Here is a 26605-nt window from a genome sequence, read left to right as displayed (position 1 = left end):
CGTTACGCTATGTAGAGAATGGGTGGGACATTGTTATTTTTCTACAGCTCCGATTCATAGGTGGGCAGGTACAGCCATATTAATAAATAAATCAATTCCCTTTATAAAACACTGCTATTCATCATGATATGTATGGTAGAAGGGTGGTATTGCATTGCTCAATGTATGGTAATCCTTACATTTTAGTTTCATGATATGGCCCTACAATATACATCACTGTTAAGTGTGCTGCTTGATATCCCTCCCTGCCCCATTCTGCTGGGGGGAGATTTTAATGCAGTATATGATACCATTTATGATAGGAGGTGTATATTCCTCCCTATACTAGGCCTGTAATATGGCTCTGCTGGCCCTCAGTATTCCTTGCTTTGCTGTGCTGCTTGATATCCCTCCCTGCCCTATTCTACGTGGGGGGGGGGGGGGTGATTTTAATGCAGTATCTGATAGCATTTGTGATAGGATCACAATGGCATTTATACCAATGGGAAGTTCACGATGGAGAGGTTATATATTAATACCGAGTTGAAACTTGCTAGACATTTGGAGGACGTTACATTTTGGGGAATTGGGTTTCACTCATATTTCAAGAGCTCATTTGTGTGAAAGCAGGTTAGATTATATACTGATTTAAGAATAGCTGTTTTCTGATGTGGAAAAGGAGGGAACGCTTGCCCTTGTGGCGCATGCCCTATCACTTGAAGACAGACACATTCTTTCAGAAGTATATAATTGTAGTATGGAGTTATGAATCAGCAGCATGTAGCTACCCCAGGTTTAAACAAACATGTGGACAAAGGGGAGCCGGTTGATATTGTGTATCTGGATTTTCAAAAGGCGTTTGACAAGGTACCTCATGAAAGGCTACAGAGGAAATTGGAGGGTCATAGGATAGGAGGAAAAGTCCTATTGTGGATTAAAAACTGGTTGAGGGATAGGAAACAGAGAGTGGGGTTAAATGGGCAGTAATCACAATGGAGAAGGGTAGTTAGTGGGGTTCCTCAGGGGTCTGTGCTAGGACCGCTGCTTTTTAATATATTTATAAATGATTTAGAGATGGGAGTAACTAGCGAGGTAATTAAATTTGCTGATGACACAAAGTTATTCAAAGTCGTTAACTCGCGACAGGATTGTGAAAATTTACAGAAGGACCTTACGAGACTGGGAGACTGGGCGGCTAAATGGCAGATGACGTTTAATGTGAGCACGTGCAAGGTGATGCATGTGGGAAAAAAGAACCCGAATTATAGCTACGTCATGCAAGGTTCCACGTTAGGAGTTACAGACCAAGAAAGGGATCTGGGTGTCACCGTTGATAATACACTGAAACCTTCTGCTCAGTGTGCTGCTGCGGCTCAGAAAGTGAATAGAATGTTGGGTATTATTAGGAAAGGTATGGAAAACAGGTGTGAGGATGTTATAATGCCGTTATATCGCAACATGGTGCGACCGCACCTTGAGTATTGTGTCCAATTCTGGTCGCCGCATCTCAAGAAAGATATAGTAGAATTGGAAAAGGTGCAGTGAAGGGCGACTAAAATGATAGCGGGGATGGGACGACTTCCCTATGAAGAAAGTCTAAGGAGGCTAGGGCTTTTCAGCTTGGAGAAGAGACGGCTGAGGGGAGACATGATAGAGGTATTTAAAATAATGAGTGGAGTGGAACAGGTGGATGTGAAGCGTCTGTTCACACTTTCCAAAAATACTAGGACTAGGGGGCATGTGCTGAAACTACAGTGTAGTAAATTTAAAACAAATCGGAGAAAAGTTTTCTTCACCCAACGCGTAATTAAACTCTGGAATTCGTTGCCAGAGAACGTAGTGAAGGCGGTTAGCTTGGCAGAGTTTAAAAGGGGGTTAGACGGTTTCCTAAAGGCCAAGTCCATAAACCACTACTAAATGGACTTGGGAAAAATCCACAATTCTGGGAATAACATGTATAGAATGTTTGTACGTTTGGGAAGCTTGCCAGGTGCCCTTAGCCTGGATTGGCCGCTGTCGTGGACAGGATGCTGGGCTCAATGGACCCTTGGTCTTTTCCCAGTGTGGCATTACTTATGTACTTATGTTTTGGGAGGCTAGGAAAGTTGTCTTGCAAGGGGAGGTTATATCCTATCTTTCATATACGAAAAAAACAGATAGATAAGAGAATCCTCTCCCTGCATTCGCAGCTTCGAGATGCATAAAGCATTTGGCTAAAAATATGACCAGAAAGGTCTGAGAACAATATTTAAATATTCAGCGTATGCTGAACGAGTTACTCCACCAACCTACACAGAATAGCATGAAATATAGGAGACATAGATTTTTTAAAATATGGGAATCGAATTGGTACTTGTTTTGCTCGACTGGTTAAAGAGAAAGAGGGACCCGAATTCATTCCTCTGATTAAAGATTCTAAAAAGGATTGCATTGCAGTTAATGTGTTTATTTGTAAGATGATTAAAAATAGCTGTGCAATTTTATATGCAGATCAAGGGGTTCCCCCGCCAGAACTCAAGGATTTTTTGCAAGCATTATCAATTCCGCAGCTGACTCAGGAGGACTTAGATGTATTGAGCGCTCCTCTTTCAGCTGGGGAAATTACAAATGCAATTAGATCTTCAGCAACATTAAAGACTCAGGCCCCAATGGGCTTCCCTTAGAATTTTATCAGATTTTGACAAAACACATTACTCCTACATTATGTGCAGCCTATGAGGAAGCCTTAAGGACAGAGTCTTTACCAGATACCATGTGAGGAGCTATGATTTTGCCCATATTGAAGCCAACCCGGAACCTTCTGCTGCATCTTACTGCCCTATTTCCTTATTAAATACGGACATTAAACTGTACGCGAACCTTCTGACCTCTTGCCTGCTGCTTATCATCCAATGTTTGGTGGGGGCTCCCCAGGCTGGTTTTGTAAAGGGCATAAAAGCAGTAATTAATGTTTAATGCTTATTATGTGTATTAGAAGCAATGCAAGCACACAGAGGGGCATTTTCGAAAGGTCGTCCAAATCTGAATTTGGACGTCCTCACGAAGTCGGGCCAAATCAGGTAGGTATAATCGAAAAATAGTATGGACGTCCTTAAACATTCCATTATCGCAGTTGAAAACGCCCAAATCAGGGACGCCCAAAGTTTAGGAAAACTACTGCAAAGACATCCTTACTACAATAACAAGGACGCGTTTCTCACAGAACTGCCAAAGGATGTCCATCTTACTAGGCCCACCGAAGGACGGCGGCCCTGTAACAGGGACGTCCTTCGGCGGTTCTATGAGAAAGACGTCCTTATGACTATACTTTGGACTTCTTTGATGTACCTGGTTGTTCCGTAAGTACAGTGCATGTAGTTGCGGACAGCCAGATAAGTAAAATATAAAGAACATTCATAAGTGTAAAGTACAGTAACAAGGACGTGTTTCTAACAGAACTGCCGAAGGACGTCCATCTTGGAAGGGCCACGTCCTTCGGCAACTAAGGGAAATATAAGGAACATACATATTTTATTGTGTATATATGAAGAGGTTCGTACACTTGATAATGATTCAGATAAGAAAGACTCTGCACATGTGAACACATACTCATACAAATAAGGCCTCGCACGCATGACAACGGTCCATGCATGTCATGGACGTCCATACGACATGGTCGTCCACGTGCTGACTCATCATCCATATATGGGATGGTCATCCATATATGGAAGTATGCATGCAAGGACATCCATTACTCATGGGTGTCCATAAAAGGCGATGCACACTTTCGAACTGTTATTCACTGAGAAACATGGCGCTACGAAGAGAGCCAAATTTCAGCAGAGCTGAAACTTTGTGCTTGGTGCAGCTGTGCATCAAGCACAGATGAATCCTGTTTAGGCACCACCACCACCTGCCCCCCAGGACTTTCTCCAACCAAGCCTGGGGTGAAATAAGGGACAGGTTGGAAAGGTAAGTGTTTGCTTCCCCCCCCCCCTCCCCTCCTGGGCTATCAGGGCCCCCTCCTGTAGCTACACATATAAGAGCTCCCTCAGCAATGTAAGCACAAACTGTATTCTGCATTCAAGGGTAATCAGTGATATGTGCACATGCACATTCATTAATAGAATCTATGTACTAGAAAGGAAAAACATTCCCACATTCCTACAATACTGCACACAAACGGTACTCTCTGTCCTCATGTCCACCTCAATGACTTCACCTATACCAATGTAATGACCCCCCCCCCCCCCCCAATCAGTGTTGTGAGTCTCTTCTATTTGATTTCCAAATGAATTTGTGTGCTGAAGGCAAGAAGGGCCATCCCCTGACTCCCGGTGTACAAACTTATATCTTGCAGAAGATTTGGCATTCGGAGGGACTTCGGTGGAGGTTCCGCGGAATCAAGCGGGAGAACCCTGACATGATCAGGGCAGTGAGACAGTGCCTCAGGGCTCGATGTAAGTATTATAAACAGGGCACCTGTACCCATTTGTAAATGTATTTATTTAATAATGCAAATGTCGTGTACAATATCAGTTTCCATGTGGTTAATAGGCAACTAGTAAGTCATAACACTTCTGTCCCACATCAAGGCCTGAGGTTGCAGCTACCCTCCCATGAGTGTGGCTGTAACTTCCAACTAACCTGCTCTGAGATGAATGAGATGACATGCCTCACTTTTGTATCCCTCTTTCTGGGGTGGATATGGTTTCATGGTATTCTTGCCTGATGTCCTGCTCTTAGTGGATGTCATAGCATGATTTGAAAGTAATGTAAAGAAATAATGCTTCCACCCCCCTCTTCCCCCCCCTAAAAAAAACAATGGTCATCCTACCATAGTCACAACTCAAAATGCTAATATGCTGCTGAGGAATGAGTGTTCCCTGCCAACACATCTTATAATGTATTCCTTTTTCAGACCAGCTTCCAGGGGTCCCTTTCATGTCATCTCATGCATCTCACACCCCATGTGTCTAGCCCAGGGCTCACCACTGACTTCACCTTTCCACATTCCTGCCTTATGCCTGCCAGCCAGCTCCTGCACTGTGCAAGCCATGTTGAATGTGCTAATCTCAAGGACAATCCTTTTACATACACAGGGCACCAGCAGCAGCAGGAGGAGGAGGAAGCTGAGGCACCACCAGTGGTGGTAGAGGAGGAGGAGGAGGAGGCAGAGGCAGCAACAAGCCGAGCTCCAGACCCCTTACATGACATGCCTCCCCTTGAGGGGGATGAGGGCCCAACACCGCCCGCCCTCTCCACCCCAGCCATAGCCCCATCCCTAGCCCCAGCACTGCGCCTCCTGCAGCAACTGGAGAATAGCCAAAAACAGTTGCTGCAGGAGGTGTCAGCAATGAGGCTGGAGATGGTGGCAATGCGGCAGGCTAACGAGCAGCACTTCACGGTGCAGAGGCTGCTCCTGGTGCTGCTCGTTAGCCTGCTGCAGAGGGCCATGCAGGGAGGAGGACAACGCCTCCCTTGAGACACTGTTTCCCAAAAATATATATATTGTACATAGTTCTATTTTTGGTTTTGTTAAATATAAGTTTCATATTTTTGATATAACAGGGTGTGTGTCTCTACTTTGTGCACTACATATTATCAAATGCTGGGGTTGATTTGAGAGGAGGCAGCAATCTGGGTTGCATGACAGGTGAACTGTGACAGAGAAACTTTGGTACATATGTGTGATAAGTGTGGCCATACAGAAGGCCACCTGTTCCTTCCAAACTGCATGGCTGCATGGTAAAGGGGGGGGGGGGGGGGAGGCTGGGTGGACATTTCTGTTGAGGAACACAAATGCCCATGCAGCCCCTCCCCCCTTATCATAGAGCCCCACAGCACAGAGTTGTGTAAATAATAGGTGTGTTGTCTAGCACTAGTGATCTGCCAAGTACAAGCTTGCAGATAACCATAGGTAGCGCATAGACTATGTTTGCTCTCTGATCAACAGACACCCTTACCCACAACCAAACCACATTGGTGAGGGCCAGGAAGGAGCTACAAACAGCTGGGTCATCTTTTCACATTGAAGGTATCAGCAATGGTATATAGTGCTGAGGAGAAAAGGGAAAACAATGGTAAAAGCATAAGATGAATGTTTACTTCATCACAATTGCAATATAATACATCAGGTACAGAAGGGCACAGGCTAGGGGAATTAAATAGGCACCAGGCTGTAGCCACCTGCAGGTAATTTAGAATAGGAACTGTAACCAGAACCCCTCTCCCTCACCATGACTTAAGGGCTCAAGGCCGTGGTAGGCACGCACCTGTGGCCACCTTGAATAGTTTGCAGGATAGAATTTAGAAATATTGTTCCATAACTATGGAGGATTGTAGGACTGTGTTGAATAATGTGGAAAAGACATTCAGTGCATATATGCTTCCCCCCCCCCCCCCCACCCACCCCCAACAACCTTCAGAATGGGTGGGCACTTCATAAAAGGGGACTGGGGTTCACCACATAAAGAAGGATGGAACCTACTGGGGAGCAATACAGAAGCTCCAACGGCTGGACCACAGTACCGAGGGCCTACGGAGTGACCTGAAAGCACACTGTGCAGCACTGATGCAGCAACAAGTGGCGTCTCCTTCCACCACTGAACAGCAACCACTGAAAAACTTGTTGAAAATAGAGGTAATATTTGAATGCACAGAGAGAATGGGGAACCCTTGACCATGAGGGATGCACACATCCATTCTCATGGCCTCTCCCCCTCCCCCATCCCACAGGCAGCCACAACTGAGTGTGTCCAATAGAGAACAAGACATCTGTACAATGAACTGGGTAGAAAAAATCACGGCTCTCAGAGTGCAGTGTATTACTTGACCAGCTGTCCTGCAAGATGCAAGAAGTGTTTGTTAGCACCTACATAGCAGAAAGGGAAGAGGTGGCTGAGAGGTATGAGCTTACCTTGAACTTGTGGTACAATGGCACCAAAGCAACCACCCACCGGCAAGGGGCGACCCTGAAATTGAACTGCTGGTTCAGGAAATGCAGAGGAGGCACATGCATCTCTTTGCTCCCACGGGCCAGAGGCTGGCTTGCTACAACGAAGCAGAGAGAAAGGGAGGTAGTAAGGGACCAGCTCAACCGGTCTTCCACTGTGGCAGGGATGTGGAAAACTGCAAACGGAAGTGGCGGTGATGTCAGGAGGAAGGCTGGCGCCAACCCCCCAGCAGATGACACCACGGAAAAAAAAACCCCAAAACAAACAGGTATACAAAAGCATACAGTGGCATAAACAAGGTTTACTATAACTGAAGCTAAAACGCTTGGAAATACCACCCCATTAAAAAAAAAAAAACAAACTCTAAAGTGCAAGCACAGAGAAAGCCATTTTAAAGAGGCGCCAATAAAGGGAATGCAAACTTCCAAATGGAAAGAGCAGCTGCGGACCTTTATCATTATCACCCTTAATCAAAATGAGGACACCCAAAACACAGAGCAGCTGGGGACACCCATAGTTCCCTACCTATTATCGAAATTACGATCACCCAAAACACAGAGCAGCTGGGGACGCCCATAGTTCCCTACCTATAATCGAAATTAGGACACCCAAATTGCCGAAGCAGCTGGGGACGTTTAGGGATTTTGTCGATAATCAAAATTAGGATGCCCATCTCAGGGACGTCCATCTCATTCTCACATGGGTGTCCTCGAGAGCGTATTTAAGCGCTCTTCTCTGTATTTTCGATTCTTTGCATCACATTGGTACAATGGCACCAAAGCAACCACCCACCCGCAAGGGTAATTTCACCGACGCAGAAGTTGAACTGCTGGTTCAAGAAATACAGAGGAGGCTCATGCATCTGTTTGCTCCTACGGGCCAGAGGCTAGCTGCTACAACGAAGCAGCGAGAATGGGAGGCAGTAAGGGACCGGCTGAATGCGGTCTTCCACTGTGGCAGGGATGTGGAAGACTGCAAACGAAAGTGGTGCCAACTGAGGCGTGATGTCAGGAGGAAGGCTGGTGCCAACCCCCCCAGCAGATGACACCACTAACTTGACACCCATCAAGCGCATCATTCATGGGCACTTGCCCGAGGAGGTGGTTCATGGCATTGGGTCCCGTGATACATCAGCACAGCCTGAGGGCTCAGGTAGGTAGACCATTAGGAAGCTAGGGTATCTGTTGTGCTGTACTACACTCTGTTTTACACAAGTAAGGGATAGTGTGGTGCTCCTCAGTAGGGAAAGGGGGAGAACACAACATGCAATGCAAATCACTATTCATTACAGACCATGACACAGGGAGTAGCAGGGGGGAGGAGGAGAGTGGAGGGGGAGGGGAGAGTGGAGAGTGGAGAGGGAGGGTTTCCAGCAATGTGTGTGTAGGTTACCACTGTTTCACAGCCTTGGGGGCCTTCCCCATCACCAAGCTCTGCATATCTCCTTCCCACACCTCTGTGCTGTAGCCACTGTGTCCTCTGCACTCCTTCCACAGTTCTATGTCTACCCACCTGCCTGTGTGGCTCTCTTGCACATCAGTCTCTGTAGTACACTGTGCTCCTTGTCTCCAGCTCTGTACCATGTACAATGACATCTGTGGCTTGTCTGCCAATCCCATTCCTCACCATCTCTTTGCTGGGTCTTTGCATGTGGGGCTATGTATATGAATGCTGAAAAACAAAAGTAGGTTATTTTGACCAACACACTTCCTCCCCTTTTGCTATGCAGGTGATGACAGCCAGTCGTAGGAAGAAGCTGGCCCTAGTGACCACCAGCCCCAGCACACAGAGCAGCAAACCAGTGGGCCTGCACAAGAAACCACACAGTACCATGGGATGGAACCACAGGACCCAGCAGCAGCAGCGCCGGCTCTTCCTCCACCACCTGCAGCAGAGGCTCTCCATCCACCACCCCCAGCAGAGGCTCTCCCTCCACCACCCTTAGCCTTTGCTGATGGTGGCACTGAAGAAGAAGCTGAAGACGCAGAAGGGAGGGCAGAGGCCATCCAGCCAGAGGAGGCAGCTACTGCGCCTCGCCACACAATTGCTGGGCCAGAATGTTCAGATTTAAGACTACCGGCACCAGAAATTGAAGCTGCAACGGGAAGCGCTCCAGGTGCAATGGGAAGTGGTACAGGCCCAACGTGAAGTGGTACAGCAGCTCCAATGGCTGGAGCATAGCATCGAGGGCCTACGCCGTGACCTGAAAGCACCTAATACAGCCCTGGTGTCGACTTCCACCACTGCACAGCAACCACCTGCTAAGAAGAGGAGCTTGAGATCCTCAGCCTCCTCAGCCACTGGTCCAAAGCCACCACACCAACTCCCCTTCTGGGTCCTGTGCCCAGGTTGCAGGGCAAGCCATAGACCGCAAGGTGGCCGGACTTCCACAGGGCAGCTGAGACAGCAGGCTGCCTTGTGGACACAGAGGAGGAGAGTGGGAGCTCATCGGAGGACTGTCAACAGAGTTCCCCTGCAGCACCAGGTGCAAAGGAACACGGTGGGAGGGGTAGGAAGGGACGGGGACGAGGCCAGGGGAGCAGGCGGGGAAAGTGATTGGTCATGCTGGGGGGGGGTGAGGGTTGGAGGGAGGGGAATATGCACAGAGCGGGTGATGGTCATGGGAAGGGGGGGTGTTGGTGTTTGGTGTTGGTGTGTAAATACACAGTGATATAAATAAATGTCAACTTACTCTCACACAAAACTTGTCTCTATCAGTCTTTACCTGGCTCTGACCCCCAGCTGGTGTGCACTCTGCTCTGATCTGTGGGCGGGAGGTGGAGGGGGCTTCTCATCCTGTTCATCTGGGGCCTGCTGCTGTGGTGGCTGTGGCTCTTCTGGGAGGGTCTGTCCTCTGCACATTGCCAAATTATGTAGCATGCAGCAGGCCAGGAATATCTTTGCCACCTTTTGGCTCCATTCCAGAACAGTCCAGACATTGGAACCTGTTCTTAAGTTGTCCGAAGGTGCGCTCGATGATGCCACGGGTGGTCCGATGTCTACTGTTGTAGTTCTCGTCTAACCCTGTTTGTGGGTGCACTATGGGGGTCATGAGCCAACTCCGCTGTGGGTAGCCTCTGTCACCTTTGGGGAGAAGCAGGATGAGAAAGATGAGTGTGTATTGTTTGGAGCGGGTACCTTGTGGAGGTGGGGGGGAATAGTAGGTTGTGGAGGGTTGCCCAGTGGAAGAGGTATAGTTTGGGCATATCCATGCTGCACTTACCTAGGAGCCATCCGATGGTGATCTCCCCTCACTCAAACCTGCGGAAGATTCCTGAGTGCTACAATATATAGGCTTCATGGGTGGAATCTGGGTATCGGGCACACACGTCTAGAATCTCCCCCTGGCTGTCACACACAACTTGCATATTGAGTGAGTGGAATGCTTTCCTGTTCCTACAAGTGGCCTCTCATGCCCGGGGGGGGGTCTGAGTGCGACATGTGTGCAGTCAATGGCGCCTATGACCGAGGGGAAGCGAGCTACAGCGTAGAAGTCAGCCATGTTGTTCTGCAGGGCCTGGGGGTGGTGGGGAAGGTGATGTACTCAGAGGTGTGGGTAAGGAAGGCATCAAGGAACTTGGTGAGGCAGTTAGAAATGGAAGCCTGGCTGAGACCCGTGTTCACAGCTAGGACAGACTGGAAACTCCCAGTGGCCAGACAAGATAGAGAAGCAGTGATATTTAGGTGCACAGGGATGGGGTTGTTGTTACGGGTCCTGGGCTGCAGGAGGGGTTTGAGCTGGTCACAAAGGTGCTGAATGGCAGTCCTATCAAAGCGGTACCTAGTGAGACACTGCAGGTCAGTGAGGTCTAGGAAACTGCTACGGGGTCTGAAAACTCTGGGGCGTGAGTACCTCCTGCGGTGCCTCCCCTCTTCCTCCAACATGTAAGCCACCTGTTCCTTTAGTGCCTTCATTTCCCCACAGTACAGGTGCAATGCAGTGCCACCAGTGCTCACCTCTCCCTACCAACTTGGTGAAACACAGCAACAACAAAGAAGCTGCCACTCACTCTCCCACCACCGACAAACACCTACTACAAACTCTCCTGCCACACCCTCTAGCCACTCACTGTCCAAGCAGCAAACGGCAGTCTTCACAAACACACTGCAGCAGAACACAGGACAAAGAGACAAACAGATACTACAAACAGGTAAGGGAATGAAATATGAACTTGGGGACAGTTACGGTATTATGTAAGCCACATTGAGGCTGCAAATAGGTGGGAAAATGTGGGGTACAAATATAACAAATAAATAAATAAATAAATAAATGGAGAGAGATAGGGAGAGGGGATGGGGGAGATAGAGGAAGGAGTAGTGGTGTCTGGGTTTGGGGGCTAGAAGGGGTAGGGAAAGCTGAAAACGTAAAACACAAATGAGGCAGGTGAGGGTGAAAACGTTCTGACTACGGCACACAGACAAAGGTAACAGGTACTGAACAAACTCTCAGCTTTCTCTCCCATCAGCGCCCTTTCCACTCTCCAACTGCACAAAATCGCTAATGAGTCTAAAGACGACTTCCCCCTTACTCTGGTCACTTTTATTTCAGGTCTAACTAAGGACGCCCATATTCCGACCCATGCGAAACCATTTCGCAAGCCATTATACGCTGGGAGCGCCCATCACATAACGCTGCCCATAACAAGCCCCTAACATGCCCCCTGTGGGGACGACCATAGATGGGAGTCCTCGCGCTGAGGACACCCTTACGGCCTGGGCTTGATTATTGGATTTGGACGACCTTCTTTCACGTGTACGCCCATGTGCCTTTTGTGTCGCTTTTTGGGCGCCCTTTTCGTTCGAAAATGCCTCTGTTAACAAACCGTCCCTGGTGGTGGGATTTGATATAGAGAAAGCTTTTGACACAGTGTCTTGGCCTTATCTCTGGGAAGTTTTACAAGCCTTTGGCTTCCAGAGCCCTATAATATCAATGATACAGCTTCTTTATGTTGAACCCTGGGCCCAGGTTCTGGTTAATGGCCTTTTATCTCAGAGGTTCTCAATATATAGGAGCACTCAGCAGGGTTGCCCCCTTTTCGCTATGTTGTTTATATTACTACTACTACTACTACTTAACATTTCTAAAGCGCTACTAGGGTTACGCAGCGCTGTACAATTTAACATAGAGGGACAGTCCCTGCTCAAAGAGCTATATTGTGTATGAAACCATTAGCACTGGCTCTTATGGGAGATCCGCAAATCAGTGGCATTAAAATTGGTGCGGCAGAATTTAAGGTGGATTTATTTGCAGATGATCTGTTAGTGGCTCTTACCTATCCAGTGAGGACATTGCCCAGAACCTTGGATATCTTACGCACTTTTGGACAGTGTTCAGGCCTTTGGATTAATTATGATAAATCTGAGGCTTTAAGTGTGGGAGGTGACTTTGGTCAATGAATGGCCAGGGCACTTTTCATTAAAGTGGTCGAGGGCAAAATTAAAATATCTGGGTCTGTGGATTCCTAAATATCTTGATCAGTTATATGTTCTAAATGTTGCCCCATTACTTTCTGTGACCTGGTCCCTGTATACTAGATGGTGGGATCTTCCTTTATCCTTATGGGGTAGAGTTCAACTCCTTAAGATGGTAATATTTCATAAATGGATGTACACTTTACAGCATTTACCGCTCATCCTTAAAGCTCAGGATTTGGCCCTCTGGAACAAACTTATCAGTAAACTTTTGTGGAGTAAAAAGAAACCGAGAGCCTCCCTTGCAATTATCTAAGAGGGATGGGGTGGGGGATTGGGTCTTCCCGATTTAAAATCCTATCCAATAGCTAGTCATTTGCGTTGTGCTCGAGATTGGGTATACCACACGTCTGAATTTTGTGATCTGGATTTTGATTCAGAGGTAGTGGCCCCATATCATTTGGCTTATGTTTTACATGCTAAATTTGCGGTGTCATGTTCTATTATGGGCGGTGAAATGGGCTTGGACCATGTTTCAGAAAAAAATTGGATTACATACACATTTCTCCCAGTTTTTGCCCATTTGGGGTAATGCAGATTTTCAACCAGAGTTGCAGTTGGAAGCTTTCTTTATATTGTCAGACTTGGGGAATATTCTTGCAGCAACATGTCTTAGATGAATATGAACTGCAGATGTGTCCTATGATCAATTGCGAAAGGAGCATCAATTGAAGGAGACATTGGTATCCCTATTTGCAACTGTAGCATTATATACAAGGCTTATTATGCACATCAATCCAGTAGGTTTTATTGAATCAGACAGTGATGATAGTTGGCCATTATCTGTGATTCGCAAGGGTCTCACCAGCCATTATGCTGCCACAGTAAAGAAAGTCGCAAGGGACACACCATTGACTAGAGTAGTAACTCTTTGGGCACAAGATTTTGGGGAATATACAGTGGAGCATTTGCTTTTGAGTTTGAAAGAGGAACCACGATTGGCGAGAAGTATACAACTACAAGAAATGCATTATACGTTTCTGTTACATATGTATATACACTGTGAGGGGTTTGAGAGGAGCCTGCTTCAGGGAGGGCTAAGGCAGAGGCCAGAGAAAAGTGTGCTCTTGAGGAAGAGCACATTTCACTCACAGGTTCCTTATAGACAGAGAATTTGCCCCCTAGTGGCCAAAAGGCTGAACAGACTACTAACTAAAGGTAGGAACTACCATCCCCAGAACCCACCTGTTCCAATACAGGACTCTCAGGAAATAGAGGGGGAGGGGGATGATTGGGAAATGGTTTCTGATCAAGGAGATGGGGAGAAGCTGAGGGAACCCTGGGAGGAGGAGGCTATAGAATGGGATAAAATGGAAGCAGATGAGGAGGTAAGGGAGGAGAGCATGGAAGTTTCTGCGTTAGCACAGACTCCAGCTGGTAAGGTAAAAGGTTTCATTGCTACCGTGTTGCCTCAACTATTTAAGATCGGGGACATGAAGTTGGTGCAGTTTGGGAGGAACTTGTGGAGGAACCTAGCCAGCAAACTACCTGAAGACAGAAGGTAGTGCCGAGAAAGGTTGGGCTGTGGTTAAATCTCCCTGGGGAGGGGACTTGATCTATGTTGATGAAATGAAATGACTGTGGAAAGCTGAAGTAGCCAGCAAACTACCTGAAGACAAGAGGTAGTGCCGAGAAAGGCTGAACTGTGGTTAAATCTCTCGGGGAAGCCTGTGAATAAAAGCCTTTTACCTATAAAAGTATTGGAGCTGCTGCACTTTTGTTTGACCACTACCGTTAAGACAGCTTGAGAGGCTGCTACCAGGAAGGAGCTGGGGAAACCGGGCAAGTTGAGTAAGGACAGGACTGTTAGTCTGAATACCTTGGCTCACATCAAATCTGACAAGCTAAACAGGGTCAACCCTGGCCTGCGGAAGGAAGGGGGACCAGATGACAACACCCATCCAGGGCAAAAAAGATGGGTATGATTATACATATTGTCATGTTGTGTGGGATTGTCCATCTATCTATGACTTCTGGACTAGATTCTGGACCCATTTGAATACAATTTATCGGCAACATTGGGAAGCTACATCACAAATGTGTATTTTGGATGATATCACTGGTGTTGTTGAGGGCAAGTGCAAAATTGTATTTTTTCTGCGTAAAGCAGCCCTGATGGCCAAGCGCTGTATCTTGTTGCAATGGATCCATCCAACTCCACCTATATTGATGTAATGAAAGAATCTTATGCATGAACTACTTACTATGGAGCGTCTAAGCGTGGAGGAGGGTGGTGTGAATACTAGAAAACGTTTTGTTACTATTTGGGCCACTTAATTACAGACCTATCCATCCAGAGTACATTCTGCATTCCTTAATATGTTGACCATTTAATTGCTGCTGTGTGACATTAAGTTGCAAATTTATGACAGTATCTAGATTTACTACAGGGGAAGATGAGGTGGGGGAGTGGGGAGGACATTTCTTGGAAAACATTGTCATTTATATCTGGTTATATTTTTCTTGATGCAAATTGGTATGTGCATATTTGGTTAATTTGTATCTTGATTGTGCTGACAATAAAATATATTTAGCAAACAGAAAATGAGGCAAAAGGTGTTTGCAGCAGCAAAACAGAACACAACCCAAGCAAATACTGTAAAGTCCAAAAGGAAGTCTTTATTCAAACAAATCCCGACATGACCACATTTCGCCAATATTGCTGTATCAGAGATTAACATGACTAACCAAGGTTTCACAACCTTTGCCCTGGTAATGACACTAAACATCCAAGAAGACTTGGATATAGCCTCTTACCAATAGAGGGCTGAGCAACAGCTTCAACATTTTTCACCCAAGGAGCTTCTTCAGGGACAATTGATTACCAATCAGTGTAAACTTCAGGCTTCAGCAAACTAGCACACACAGCAACTCTGGCCCAAGCTTCAAAGTAGTAAATTGCCCTTGAAGCAGCCCCTTGGGTGAAAAATGGGTGACCAACAGGTCATGCATGTGTAAATACCCAGAAGCATGTGTAGTGAATAAAGTCTACTGCTATGGACTGCTCTGCTCATCTTCATTTTCCACGTTGGATATTGCAAACCATCTGTCTTGTTGTTTTATCAGACCTTAATAAAATAGGCTACAAATAGGCACCTGCCTGCCCTCCCATCCTAAACAACCTGTTATAATGTTACCTCTATATGCCATCGTAATGATAACTGACTTCACCTACAATACAGCAAACACCATCATATGGTAGCTTTATCTTCACTATACCACATAAAGTACCATATAACATCATATACAGTGGGGGAAATAAGTATTTGATCCCTTGCTGATTTTGTAAGTTTGCCCACTGACAAAGACATGAGCAGCCCATAATTGAAGGGTAGGTTATTGGTAACAGTGAGAGATAGCACATCACAAATTAAATCCGGAAAATCACATTGTGGAAAGTATATGAATTTATTTGCATTCTGCAGAGGGAAATAAGTATTTGATCCCCCACCAACCAGTAAGAGATCTGGCCCCTACAGACCAGGTAGATGCTCCAAATCAACTCGTTACCTGCATGACAGACAGCTGTCGGCAATGGTCACCTGTATGAAAGACACCTGTCCACAGACTCAGTGAATCAGTCAGACTCTAACCTCTACAAAATGGCCAAGAGCAAGGAGCTGTCTAAGGATGTCAGGGACAAGATCATACACCTGCACAAGGCTGGAATGGGCTACAAAACCATCAGTAAGACGCTGGGCGAGAAGGAGACAACTGTTGGTGCCATAGTAAGAAAATGGAAGAAGTACAAATGACTGTCAATCGACAAAGATCTGGGGCTCCACGCAAAATCTCACCTCGTGGGGTATCCTTGATCATGAGGAAGGTTAGAAATCAGCCTACAACTACAAGGGGGGAACTTGTCAATGATCTCAAGGCAGCTGGGACCACTGTCACCACGAAAACCATTGGTAACACATTACGACATAACGGATTGCAATCCTGCAGTGCCCGCAAGGTCCCCCTGCTCCGGAAGGCACATGTGACGGCCCGTCTGAAGTTTGCCAGTGAACACCTGGATGATGCCGAGAGTGATTGGGAGAAGGTGCTGTGGTCAGATGAGACAAAATTGAGCTCTTTGGCATGAACTCAACTCGCCGTGTTTGGAGGAAGAGAAATGCTGCCTATGACCCAAAGAACACCGTCCCCACTGTCAAGCATGGAGGTGGAAATGTTATGTTTTGGGGGTGTTTCTCTGCTAAGGGCACAGGACTACTTCACCGCATCAATGGGAGAATGGATGGGGCCATGTACCGTACAATTCTGAGTGACAACCTCCTTCCCCTCCGCCAGGGCCTTAAAAATGGGTCGTGGCTGGGTCTTCCAGCACGACAATGACCAAAACATACAGCCAAGGCAACAAAGGAGTGGCTCAGGAAGAAGCACATTAGGGTCATGGAGTGGCCTAGCCAGTCACCAGACCTTAATCCCATTGAAAACTTATGGAGGGAGCTGAAGCTGCGAGTTGCCAAGCGACAGCCCAGAACTCTTAATGATTTAGAGATGATCTGCAAAGAGGAGTGGACCAAAATTCCTCCTGACATGTGTGCAAACCTCATCATCAACTACAGAAGACGTCTGACCGCTGTGCTTGCCAACAAGGGTTTTGCCACCAAGTATTAGGTCTTGTTTGCCAGAGGGATTAAATACTTATTTCCCTCTGCAGAATGCAAATAAATTCATATACTTTCCACAATGTGATTTTCCGGATTTAATTTGTGATGTGCTATCTCTCACTGTTACCAATAACCTACCCTTCAATTATGGGCTGCTCATGTCTTTGTCAGTGGGCAAACTTACAAAATCAGCAAGGGATCAAATACTTATTTCCCCCACTGTAGATAATTCAGTTTACATGCAATATATTGTACACTATAGACCTTCATGCAGGTTATTTAGTTCACATGAACTGCACTGTACACTATTATAAAAATCTCTCACATTATGTAAGATACATTTCTACCTTTCTGTCCCTCACTTGTTCTTGTTGTGAAGATGGAGAGTGAAAGGAGCTCAGTACTGGAACAGAAACGAGAGACTGAACAGAAAAGGAATGCCCTGAAGGAGGAGATAGCTCAGCTTCAACAACAGCTGGACCGGATCTGTGCTGAGAAACGAATACTGGAGCAAAACTGGCTAAAGGCAGAGGAGACGCAAGAAAAACTAGAAGAACAATTCATCACAATTCACAGAGAGAAGAGTCAGCTGAATGATCAAATCACTCAGGTAACAAGCACATAACTGGGAGCTCTCACTCCAGTACCTAACGGACTGAAGGAAGCCAATCAATTTAATACAATACCTGGTAAAGTTCATAATGTGTTCAGTTGCATAAAGATTATCAACAGAACAAAGGAGGTAGGCTGTACATTTGGGAGGATAGACTTGATTTATAAAGGGGGCAATTTGAAAATCTGGCTAGCTAGTGGGGGGTCAGAAGATCCAATGTATTTGTTTACATGTATATCTGCACTGGAACCAATTCATATATGCCTGCCAGGTTTTCAAAACTATCCTTTTCCTGACCTCTCACTGCCACCTCCTCACTCTTTTTCAGACAATGGGGAAAGCACACAATTACATAAGTAGATAAGCATCACCATACTAGTAAAGACCAAAGGTCCACCAAGCCCAGTACCCTGTCTCCAACAGTGGCCAATCCAGGTCTCAAATACCCAATAAGATCCCAAAATATTTGTATGCTGCTTATCCCAGAAATAAGCAGTGTAGTTTCTCAAGTTTGCCTTAATAATGGATTTTGGACTTTTTTTGTAGGAGCTTGTCCAAACCTTTTTCTTTTTTAATTTGATTTTATGACAATACACTCCCAAGAAAACATAAGGCAAATAGAAATTAACAATACAGAAGACAATAACATCTGATAATAAAACCAGAAATGTTCATATATCAAGCCCACATTACAGGAGGAGAAATAGATAGTTATCTGTATTTTTTCTTTAAGAAAAAAGGGATAAACTGTTCAATTAAATTATCTCCCCATTAATCAAATCACAACCCTAAGTGACATTATCAATTCCTGATAAAAAATTACTCCAGTTGCAAAGAATCATAAAATATATATTGATTATCTCTATATGTGACTAAGCACTTACAGGGGAATTTCAAGAAAAAGGAGGCACCCTTGGCCAAGACCCAAGAGTGCATGGCCCAAAAGGCCTTCCTGGCTGATTGCATAGCCTGAGAATGTCTGGAAAACTTTGCACAGGATTTCCACAAAAAAATCTTACTCTTATTCTTGAAATACGCCTTCATAATTGCTGCTTTATCACCTTCCTTAGAAAAAAAACTACCAAGAGGGTGGAATATTATCTGTTGAATCCTCCAGAAAGGCAGTAAAATCTGCATTCACTGAGGGAGCCAAAGGGACCAAATCCTCCTCTTGACCTGGAACTATTTTCAAGTTGGTAAATAATAACAATTTACAAAAGAAATTTGTTCAGAATTAAAATAAGATGATACCTTTTTTATTGGACATAACTTAATACATTTCTTGATTAGCTTTCGAAGGTTGCCCTTCTTCGTCAGATCGGAAATAAGCAAATGTGCTAGCTGACAGTGTATATAAGTGAAAACATTCAAGCATTACTATGACAGTCTGACAGGGTGGGAGGATGGGGGTGGGTCTGAGGTATGCATGGGGACATCAAAGCATATCATTGATATTCTAACAGGATGGGTGTGGATAGGTGAGGGGTGGGGTGATCAACAGAGACATACAGCTTTATGGTTTATAATGGGCTAGGAACCCCAGGTCCTTGTTAAGTCCTTTCTGTTGGGTGTTAAAATATTCAATCATTCTGACTTCAACGGTCTTACGTTCTTGTATGGTTTTAAAGTTACCTTTCAGTATTCTCACTGTGAAATCACTGGTACAGTGTCCTGGTTCTGTGAAGTGCTGTCCCACTGGGGTGGGGGCCCTACTGGCTGTATTGTTCATATGATGTCTATGTAAATTGAATCTTGTCTTAAGCATCTGGCCTGTTTCTCCAATATAGCATCCTTCGTTACATTTTTTACACTGAATGATATATACCACATTGGAAGATGAGCAAGTGAAAGATCCCTTTATGTTGAATATCTTTCCTTTGTGGGTAACTGTGGGGTCCTGTGAAATATTTTGGCATAGTTTGCAACTGGATAAATTACAGGGACGTGTGCCCTTCTGTTCCTTTTCAGTCTGTGATGGAAGTTTACTTCTGATTAGCTTGTGTTTTAAGTTGGGTGGTTGTCGGAAGGCCAGTACTGGTGGGGATGGGAATATCTCTTTCAGTAATTCATCCTCCTGGAGTATAGGTTGTAGATCTTATGATTTTCCTCAGTTTTTCCAGCTCTGGATTGTATGTCACTACAAGGGGAATTCTGTCTGTGGATTTTTTCTCCTTGTACTGTAGCAGATTCTCCCTGGGTGTTTTGAGGGAGGAGGCAATATTCTTGGAGATTATTTTGGGGTTGTAGCCTTTCTGTTTGAAGGATGCACTCAGGCTTTTAAGGTGTCTGTCTCTGTCCCCTGGGTCAGAGCAGATACGGTGGTATCTTGTGGCTTGGCTGTAAATGATGGATCTTTTTGTATGTGAAGGATGGAAGCTGGAGTTGAGGAGGTAGCTGCATCTGTCTGTGGGTTTCTTGTATATAGATGTTTGTATACAGCCATCACTGATTGAGACCGTGGTGTCCAAAAAATTGACTTTTTCTGGGGAGTAGTCAATTTTGAATCTGATTGTAGGATGGTATGTATTGAAGGCAGAATAAAATTGTTTCAGAGTTTCTTCACCCTCCGTCCAAATCATAAAAATGTCATCGATGTACCGGTAGTATTTTAGAGGTTTGGTCTGGTGTGTATTCAGAAATGTCTCTTCCAGCTCAGCCATAAAAAGGTTGGCATATTGGGGTGCTGTCCTGGTGCCCATCGCAGTGCCCATTATTTGCAGATAGATATCATTGTTAAGGCGGGAGTAGTTGTGAGTTAAAATGAATTTGATTAATTTTGTAATAGTTTCTGGTGAGTATTGATGGTCCAGTGTGGATTTTTTTTAGGAGTCTTCCACATGCAGCTATGCCATCTGCATGTGGAATGTTGCTGTATAGTGATTCTACATCCATCGTGACCAGAAGGGTGTTAGGTGGTAGTTGCTTGATATTTTTCAATTTATTCAGAAAGTCTGTGGTGTCTTGTATGAAGCTGTTAGTTTTGTGTACGAGAGGTTTCAGAATTCCCTCTATGAATCCAGATATTTCTTCCGTGAGTGTGCCAATACCTGATATGATTGGTCTGCCAGGGTTTCCCAGTTTGTGGATCTTGGGTAGCATGTAGAATGAGCCCACAGCAGGTTGGTTTGGTATGAGTTACTTCAGGTGAGGTTGCGCTTGTGTAGGAAATGTTTTGATAAGGTCTTTCAGCTGTTTTGTGTAATCCTGTGTGGGGTCCTCAGTTAGTTTCCTGTAGTATTTATTGTCTGAGAACTGTCTGTGCCCCTCTTCAATGTATTTTTGTATGTCCATAATTACCACTGCGCCTCCTTTGTCTGCGGGTTTGATGATAATGCGTTCGTTAGTTTGTAGGGTTCTTATGGCCGCTCTTTCTTGTGGGGTAAGATTGTACAGGATTCTCTTTTGTTTGTTGGAAAGTTGGGATTTCACCCTATGTCTGAAACTTTCTATGTAATTATCCAGCTTGTAGTTTTGTCCCTCCTGTGGGGTGAAATAAGTGTTCTTTTGTTTAAGACTGTACTCCGGTCTGTTTGGTGTCCCTTTATTATAGAAATGTGTTTTAAGGCGCATTTTTCTAAAGAATTCTTCTAGGTCTGAGTATAGTTGGAGTTCATCTAGTTTACTAGATGGGCAGAATGAAAGCCCTTTTGAGAGCACAGAGACCTCATGTTGTGATAATTGATGGTTCAAGAGGTTTATTATCCCCATTTGGTTTGCATCTGTAAAGGTGTGATCAGTATTCCCTGGTTTGTTTGGGCTCTGATTTTCACATGCCTCAGATGTGTATCCAAGTGTCTCCAAGGTGTCTGGGGATGTTGGTTCTGCAGAGCTGTAGCTATTCAAGGATAAGCAGTTTCTCTCTCTTTGATTTTGAAGAAGAGAATATAGCTTTATTTCCTTTTTGCGGATAGCAATGTATTGTTTTTCTCCTTGGATGTTATGTAGGTCCTCTTTAAGTTGGTTCACAAGGTGTGGATGTAATTCCTCCATGTTCCTAAGGATTACATCCCTTTGGGTTTGTATTATTCTTTTTTTCTTGTAGAGTTGATGTATAAGTTCATTTCTTAGTTTCTGACTAGTGCGTTTGCAGAGTTTCTCTGCATAGTCAGAATTGTAAGTAGTAGCCAAAGGATTTTTGATCCTCAGTCCTTTGGGAATGATGTCTTTCTTCTTGCAGATTGTCAGAAAGTAAAGATGACTGTTCACTTTTGTTTCTTTTTCCAAAAGTTTGTTCATTTGCTTTTTCATGCGGCTGTATGCGGTATCTTCCATCTTAAGTAGAGGAGTGTGGTAGCCGTGTTAGTCCACTCTTAAGGTTATCAATAGAAATCAAACAAAATAGAACATGGAAAAGAAAATAAGATGATACCTTTTTTATTGGACATAACTTAATACATTTCTTGATTAGCTTTCGAAGGTTGCCCTTCTTCGTCAGATCGGAAATAAGCAAATGTGCTAGCTGACAGTGTATATAAGTGAAAACATTCAAGCATTACTATGACAGTCTGACAGGGTGGGAGGATGGGGTGGGTCCTAGGTATGCATGGGGACATCAAAGCATATCATTGATATTTTAACAGGATGGGTGTGGATAGGTGAGGGGTGGGGTGATTGAATATTTTAACACCCAACAGAAAGGACTTAACAAGGACCTGGGGTTCCTAGCCCATTATAAACCATAAAGCTGTATGTCTCTGTTGATCACCCCACCCCTCACCTATCCACACCCATCCTGTTAGAATATCAATGATATGCTTTGATGTCCCCATGCATACCTCCGACCCACCCCCATCCTCCCACCCTGTCAGACTGTCATAATAATGCTTGAATGTTTTCACTTATATACACTGTCAGCTAGCACATTTGCTTATTTCCGATCTGACGAAGAAGGGCAACCTTCGAAAGCTAATCAAGAAATGTATTAAGTTATGTCCAATAAAAAAGGTATCATCTTATTTTCTTTTCCATGTTTTATTTTGTTTGATTTCTATTGATAACCTTAAGAGTGGACTAACACGGCTACCACACTCCTCTACTTCAGAATTAAACATACTACTTCGTAAATATTTTAAGGAAGTTTTACTTTAGCAGATAACAAATGAGTCTTAGGAAAATTCAGGAACCTAAGGTTCCTAGCACTTGCTGAATTTTCCTTAGCTTCAGTCTTACAATGGAGGACTGTGCTGTCCTTAATCACTAGAGCGAAAGTCAATTATAAAGAGGCAATTCTTGATTCCATAGTTTGGATTGAGATGATTATGGAAGGCAGGGTTCCATCACATCCCTTAAAATTGGTAACAACATCAGAGGAAAATTGACACAATTGTGGAACCACCTGCTTCAGATAATTTTCAGTTTGCGATACAACCGCCCAGATATCTTTAAGGGAAATACCTTGAGATTCTGAAAATACCACCACTTCAGTGGTATCAGCTCCACTAGGAAGCAATAATTCTTTAGGAATAAAGGAATAAACCTCTTGTCCAAAACTTTTTAAAACCCTGCTATGCTAACCACTTTTAAAACATTCTGTGGCAATGAATTCCAGAGCTTGAGTGAATAAATATAGCTTCATTGCATGCTGCCTAGTCCTTGTATTTTTGGAAACAGAAAACCAGAAATCCACATCTACCCATTCTACTCCACTCAGTATTTCACAGACCACTATCTCCCCTCAGCTGTCTCTTCTTCAAGTTGAAGAGCCCTAGGCAGGGCGCCGAGAGACTGGGCCGGGCTCTGCCGCCACCGCCCCCCCCCCCCCCGAGGTCATCATCGTTGCTGCCCCCCCCCCTCCACCTGCCCCCCTCCATCAAAATCATAGCGCCTCACCTCGACCTCGGTCCATGTGAAAGAAGCACTTCTTTCACACGGAGCGAGGTCGAGGTGAGGCGCTATGATTTTAATTCAGGGGGGCCCGGCCTGGTGGTGGATGGAGGGGGCGGGTGGAGGGGGCTGCGACGCCGGGCCCCCCTTGGAGGTCCGGGGAATTTTGCCCCCCCTGCCCCCCCTCTCGGCGGCCCTGGCCCTAGGTCCTAGAACACAGGGAAGTCATCCCATCCCCTTTATTATTTTGGATACCCTTCTCTGTATGTTTTCTAATTCTACTATATCTTTTTTGAGATGTGATGACTAGAATTGCACACAATATTCACGGTGCGGTTACAATATAGAGCAATACAAAGCCATTATAATATTCTCAGTTTTGTTCTCCATTCCTTGCCTAGAAATTCCTGCCATTCTGTTTGCTTTCTTAGCCACTGCTACACATTGAAAAGAGGGCTTCAACGTATTACAATAAAGTCTCGATTATCCGACTTAAATGGGACCGGCCCATTGTCAGATAAATGAAAAGTCAGATAATACGGAAAACAATGGTAACTCCTCAAACAATGCAGAAAGAGAGGCAGTAACAGCAGGGTCCTGGCTCACAATGGTGCTGTTTTGTAGTAAAAGTAGGATCGAAAAATGGAAAGAGAAGCTGCGTGACATCACCGGGGGGGGGGGGGGGGGGGGGGGTCTGTCAGATATGCAAGATGGTCGGATCAGTGAATGTCAGATAATTGAGGCTGTACTGTATCAACAATGACACCTAAATCCTTTTCCTGAGTGGTGATTCCTAATGTGGAAATTTGCATCACAAAGCTATAGTTTGGGTTCCTCTTCCCAACAATCATCACTTTACACTTGCTTATATTAAATTTCATCAGCCATTTGGATGCTCAGTCTCATAATGGCCTCTCACAATTTTTCACAATCTTCCTGTGATTTAACATCTTTATGACACTGCTTTCCATCCCATGATTTTTTTAATTTCCTCAGGAGTTGTTCATGAGGTACTTAAATGCCTTCTTAAAATATTATCCACCTTTATCCACGTTTGTTCACTCCTTTAGAGAAATATAGCAGATTGGCGAGGCATAGGGGTCCTTTTACCAAGCTGCGCTAGAAAGTGGCCAGTGCTACATTTAGCGTGTGGGTTTGCTGCACACTCTGGCCACTTTCTAGCATGGTAGAAAAATGCCAGAATTGTAATTTGTGTCAGTAATGGCCAAGTGCTAATTTCACAATTGGCGTGCGGCCATTCCCATCTGAGCCCTTACCACCACTTGTTTAATTGGTGGTAAGGGATCATGTGCTAATGCTGCAGTAATCGGGCAGCAGGTGGTGGTCATATGCTGCCCGATTACTGCTAGACAAGCCTACTCCCTGCCCCCCACGCTAGAAAATCATTTCTATTTTATAGCATGGGGATCGGTGCGTGATCACAGCAATGGGACACCTCAGTGTGCCCAGCAGTAGTGCTGTTTTGCTGCGTACCATGAGGTAACCCTATCACCACTTAGTAAAAGGGCCCCATAGATTGGTTAAATCTATGTTTGTTTTCCCTATTTAATCCATGTCTATTATGATGATCCCAGGCCATCCTGGTCCCAGATCCTCAATGTTCTGGGCCTAGTGCCCTCTATAGGCCATTACGACAAACCCTGCCATGGCCTTATTAAGCAGTCACTACTTTCAAGGGCCTCGCACACAGCAGAGCCACACTAAAGCTTTTCAAAATCAAAAGCTTTAATGTTTCTTAACAAAACTCATGGCATCTTCATATCACTAACTTGGGATTATTTCCTTTCCCAGTTATAACCATACAACAGGTAATTCTTTATTTCCCCCCTTTTACAATTCCTGTTTTAACATGGCTGAGAAGGGGTTTATAAAACTCTGCCCCACACCCTTAAGAATAGCCCTTTAGACAGCCTGAGCCCACCTTAAGTACACTAGTCCTGTCCGGGAGAAAGTAAGCCGGGAGGAGGGGTGGAGCCAAAACCAAGAAGTATATAAGACCAGAGCTGCCAAGGGGTCCCAATTTTTGAGAGGGAGATTTTAGTACATGCCCAGCCACGCCCACTCTGGCTTGGCTCCACCCACTCTACCTTGTGTTGTCTTGAATTTCTTTTGATGTAGGCATAGGAAAAAAAACATTTTAAGTGCTTCCAGGTTTCAACCCAATTCATGTTTAATTATGGGATATAAATTACATAAATAAATACATAAATAGAAACTCTGAATGTTGAACACCTGATTCTCATAGAGGCCATTTACCTTGAGAAAAAAAATTTCTTCACCAATATAACAGTGCTAGAGTGTCCCTATAACCAGCTCCTCCAAATGATACACTGATTACACTTTCTAACAAATTACTACTCTACATCTGTATACTGCACAAGCCAGCAATTTTTTAAAATTTAAGTGAGATAAATAACAAAAAATGCTACCAACAATATAAAAATGACAACCGTGGATGCAGCAGCTCAGAGGTTACAATTTACTTACTTACAGAGACCAATCAATGGCTTCAACTTTTCATCCGATCCCTCCACCACGATGCAGCCTGTGCTGTGCAGCAACTACATCCACGACAAAAAAATAAAGCAAGCAAACGCGGGGCCGCAGCAGCCTTCAGGCATGCGCTGTCAGCTCTGCTGGTCCTCTGCCCCTGCTGACGTCAACTTTGAGTTCCGGGGCAGAGGACCGGCAGAACTGACAGCGCATGCCTGAAGACAGTGCTGCGCTCTCCGCGCGTTTGCTTTTTTTGTTTTGTTTTTCCGCCACTGCTGCCTTGAGAGAAGCAGCGGCGGCGGCCGATGAAATCTCAGCGGGAGACTTCACCGCTTTGGCGGGAGGACGGGAGATGGCCCGCCAAAGTGGGAGTCTCCCACTGAATATGGGAGACTTGGCAGGTCTGTAAGACAGGGCCTGTCTGAGGTTAGGGATGCTCAGAGAGAACAAGGAATCGAAGCGCCAAGGTACATCACCACAACCATAGGCAGTCGGTGGCCCAACTGTTTGGGGAGGCTAAAAGGAGCGGAGTTAGGGGTGGTACCAGGGGTGGGCTTATATCCATAATTGTCTGAGAACACACAGAAAAAAATAAATAAAAATAAAATAGTCACAATTAATACCTTTTATTAAATTTATATATTAGATATGTA

The 26605-nt window shown here is 45.0% G+C and overlaps 1 protein-coding gene across 1 annotated transcript in view; it reads left to right on the top strand.

The window, feature by feature from the left end:
• The window catches only part of CROCC2 (ciliary rootlet coiled-coil, rootletin family member 2), an 825280-nt gene that overhangs the window by 295814 nt on the left and 502861 nt on the right, over positions 1-26605 (top strand). The window contains 1 exon segment of the mRNA XM_030216488.1: positions 17382-17612. Within this exon segment, the coding sequence (XP_030072348.1) occupies positions 17382-17612 (231 nt within the window).

The sequence above is a fragment of the Microcaecilia unicolor genome, chromosome 10 (assembly GCF_901765095.1).
Source record: "Microcaecilia unicolor chromosome 10, aMicUni1.1, whole genome shotgun sequence".
Classification (NCBI taxonomy): domain Eukaryota; kingdom Metazoa; phylum Chordata; class Amphibia; order Gymnophiona; family Siphonopidae; genus Microcaecilia; species Microcaecilia unicolor.
Note: the sequence above shows the minus strand (reverse complement) of the source record. Positions and strands in the feature narration are given on the sequence as shown.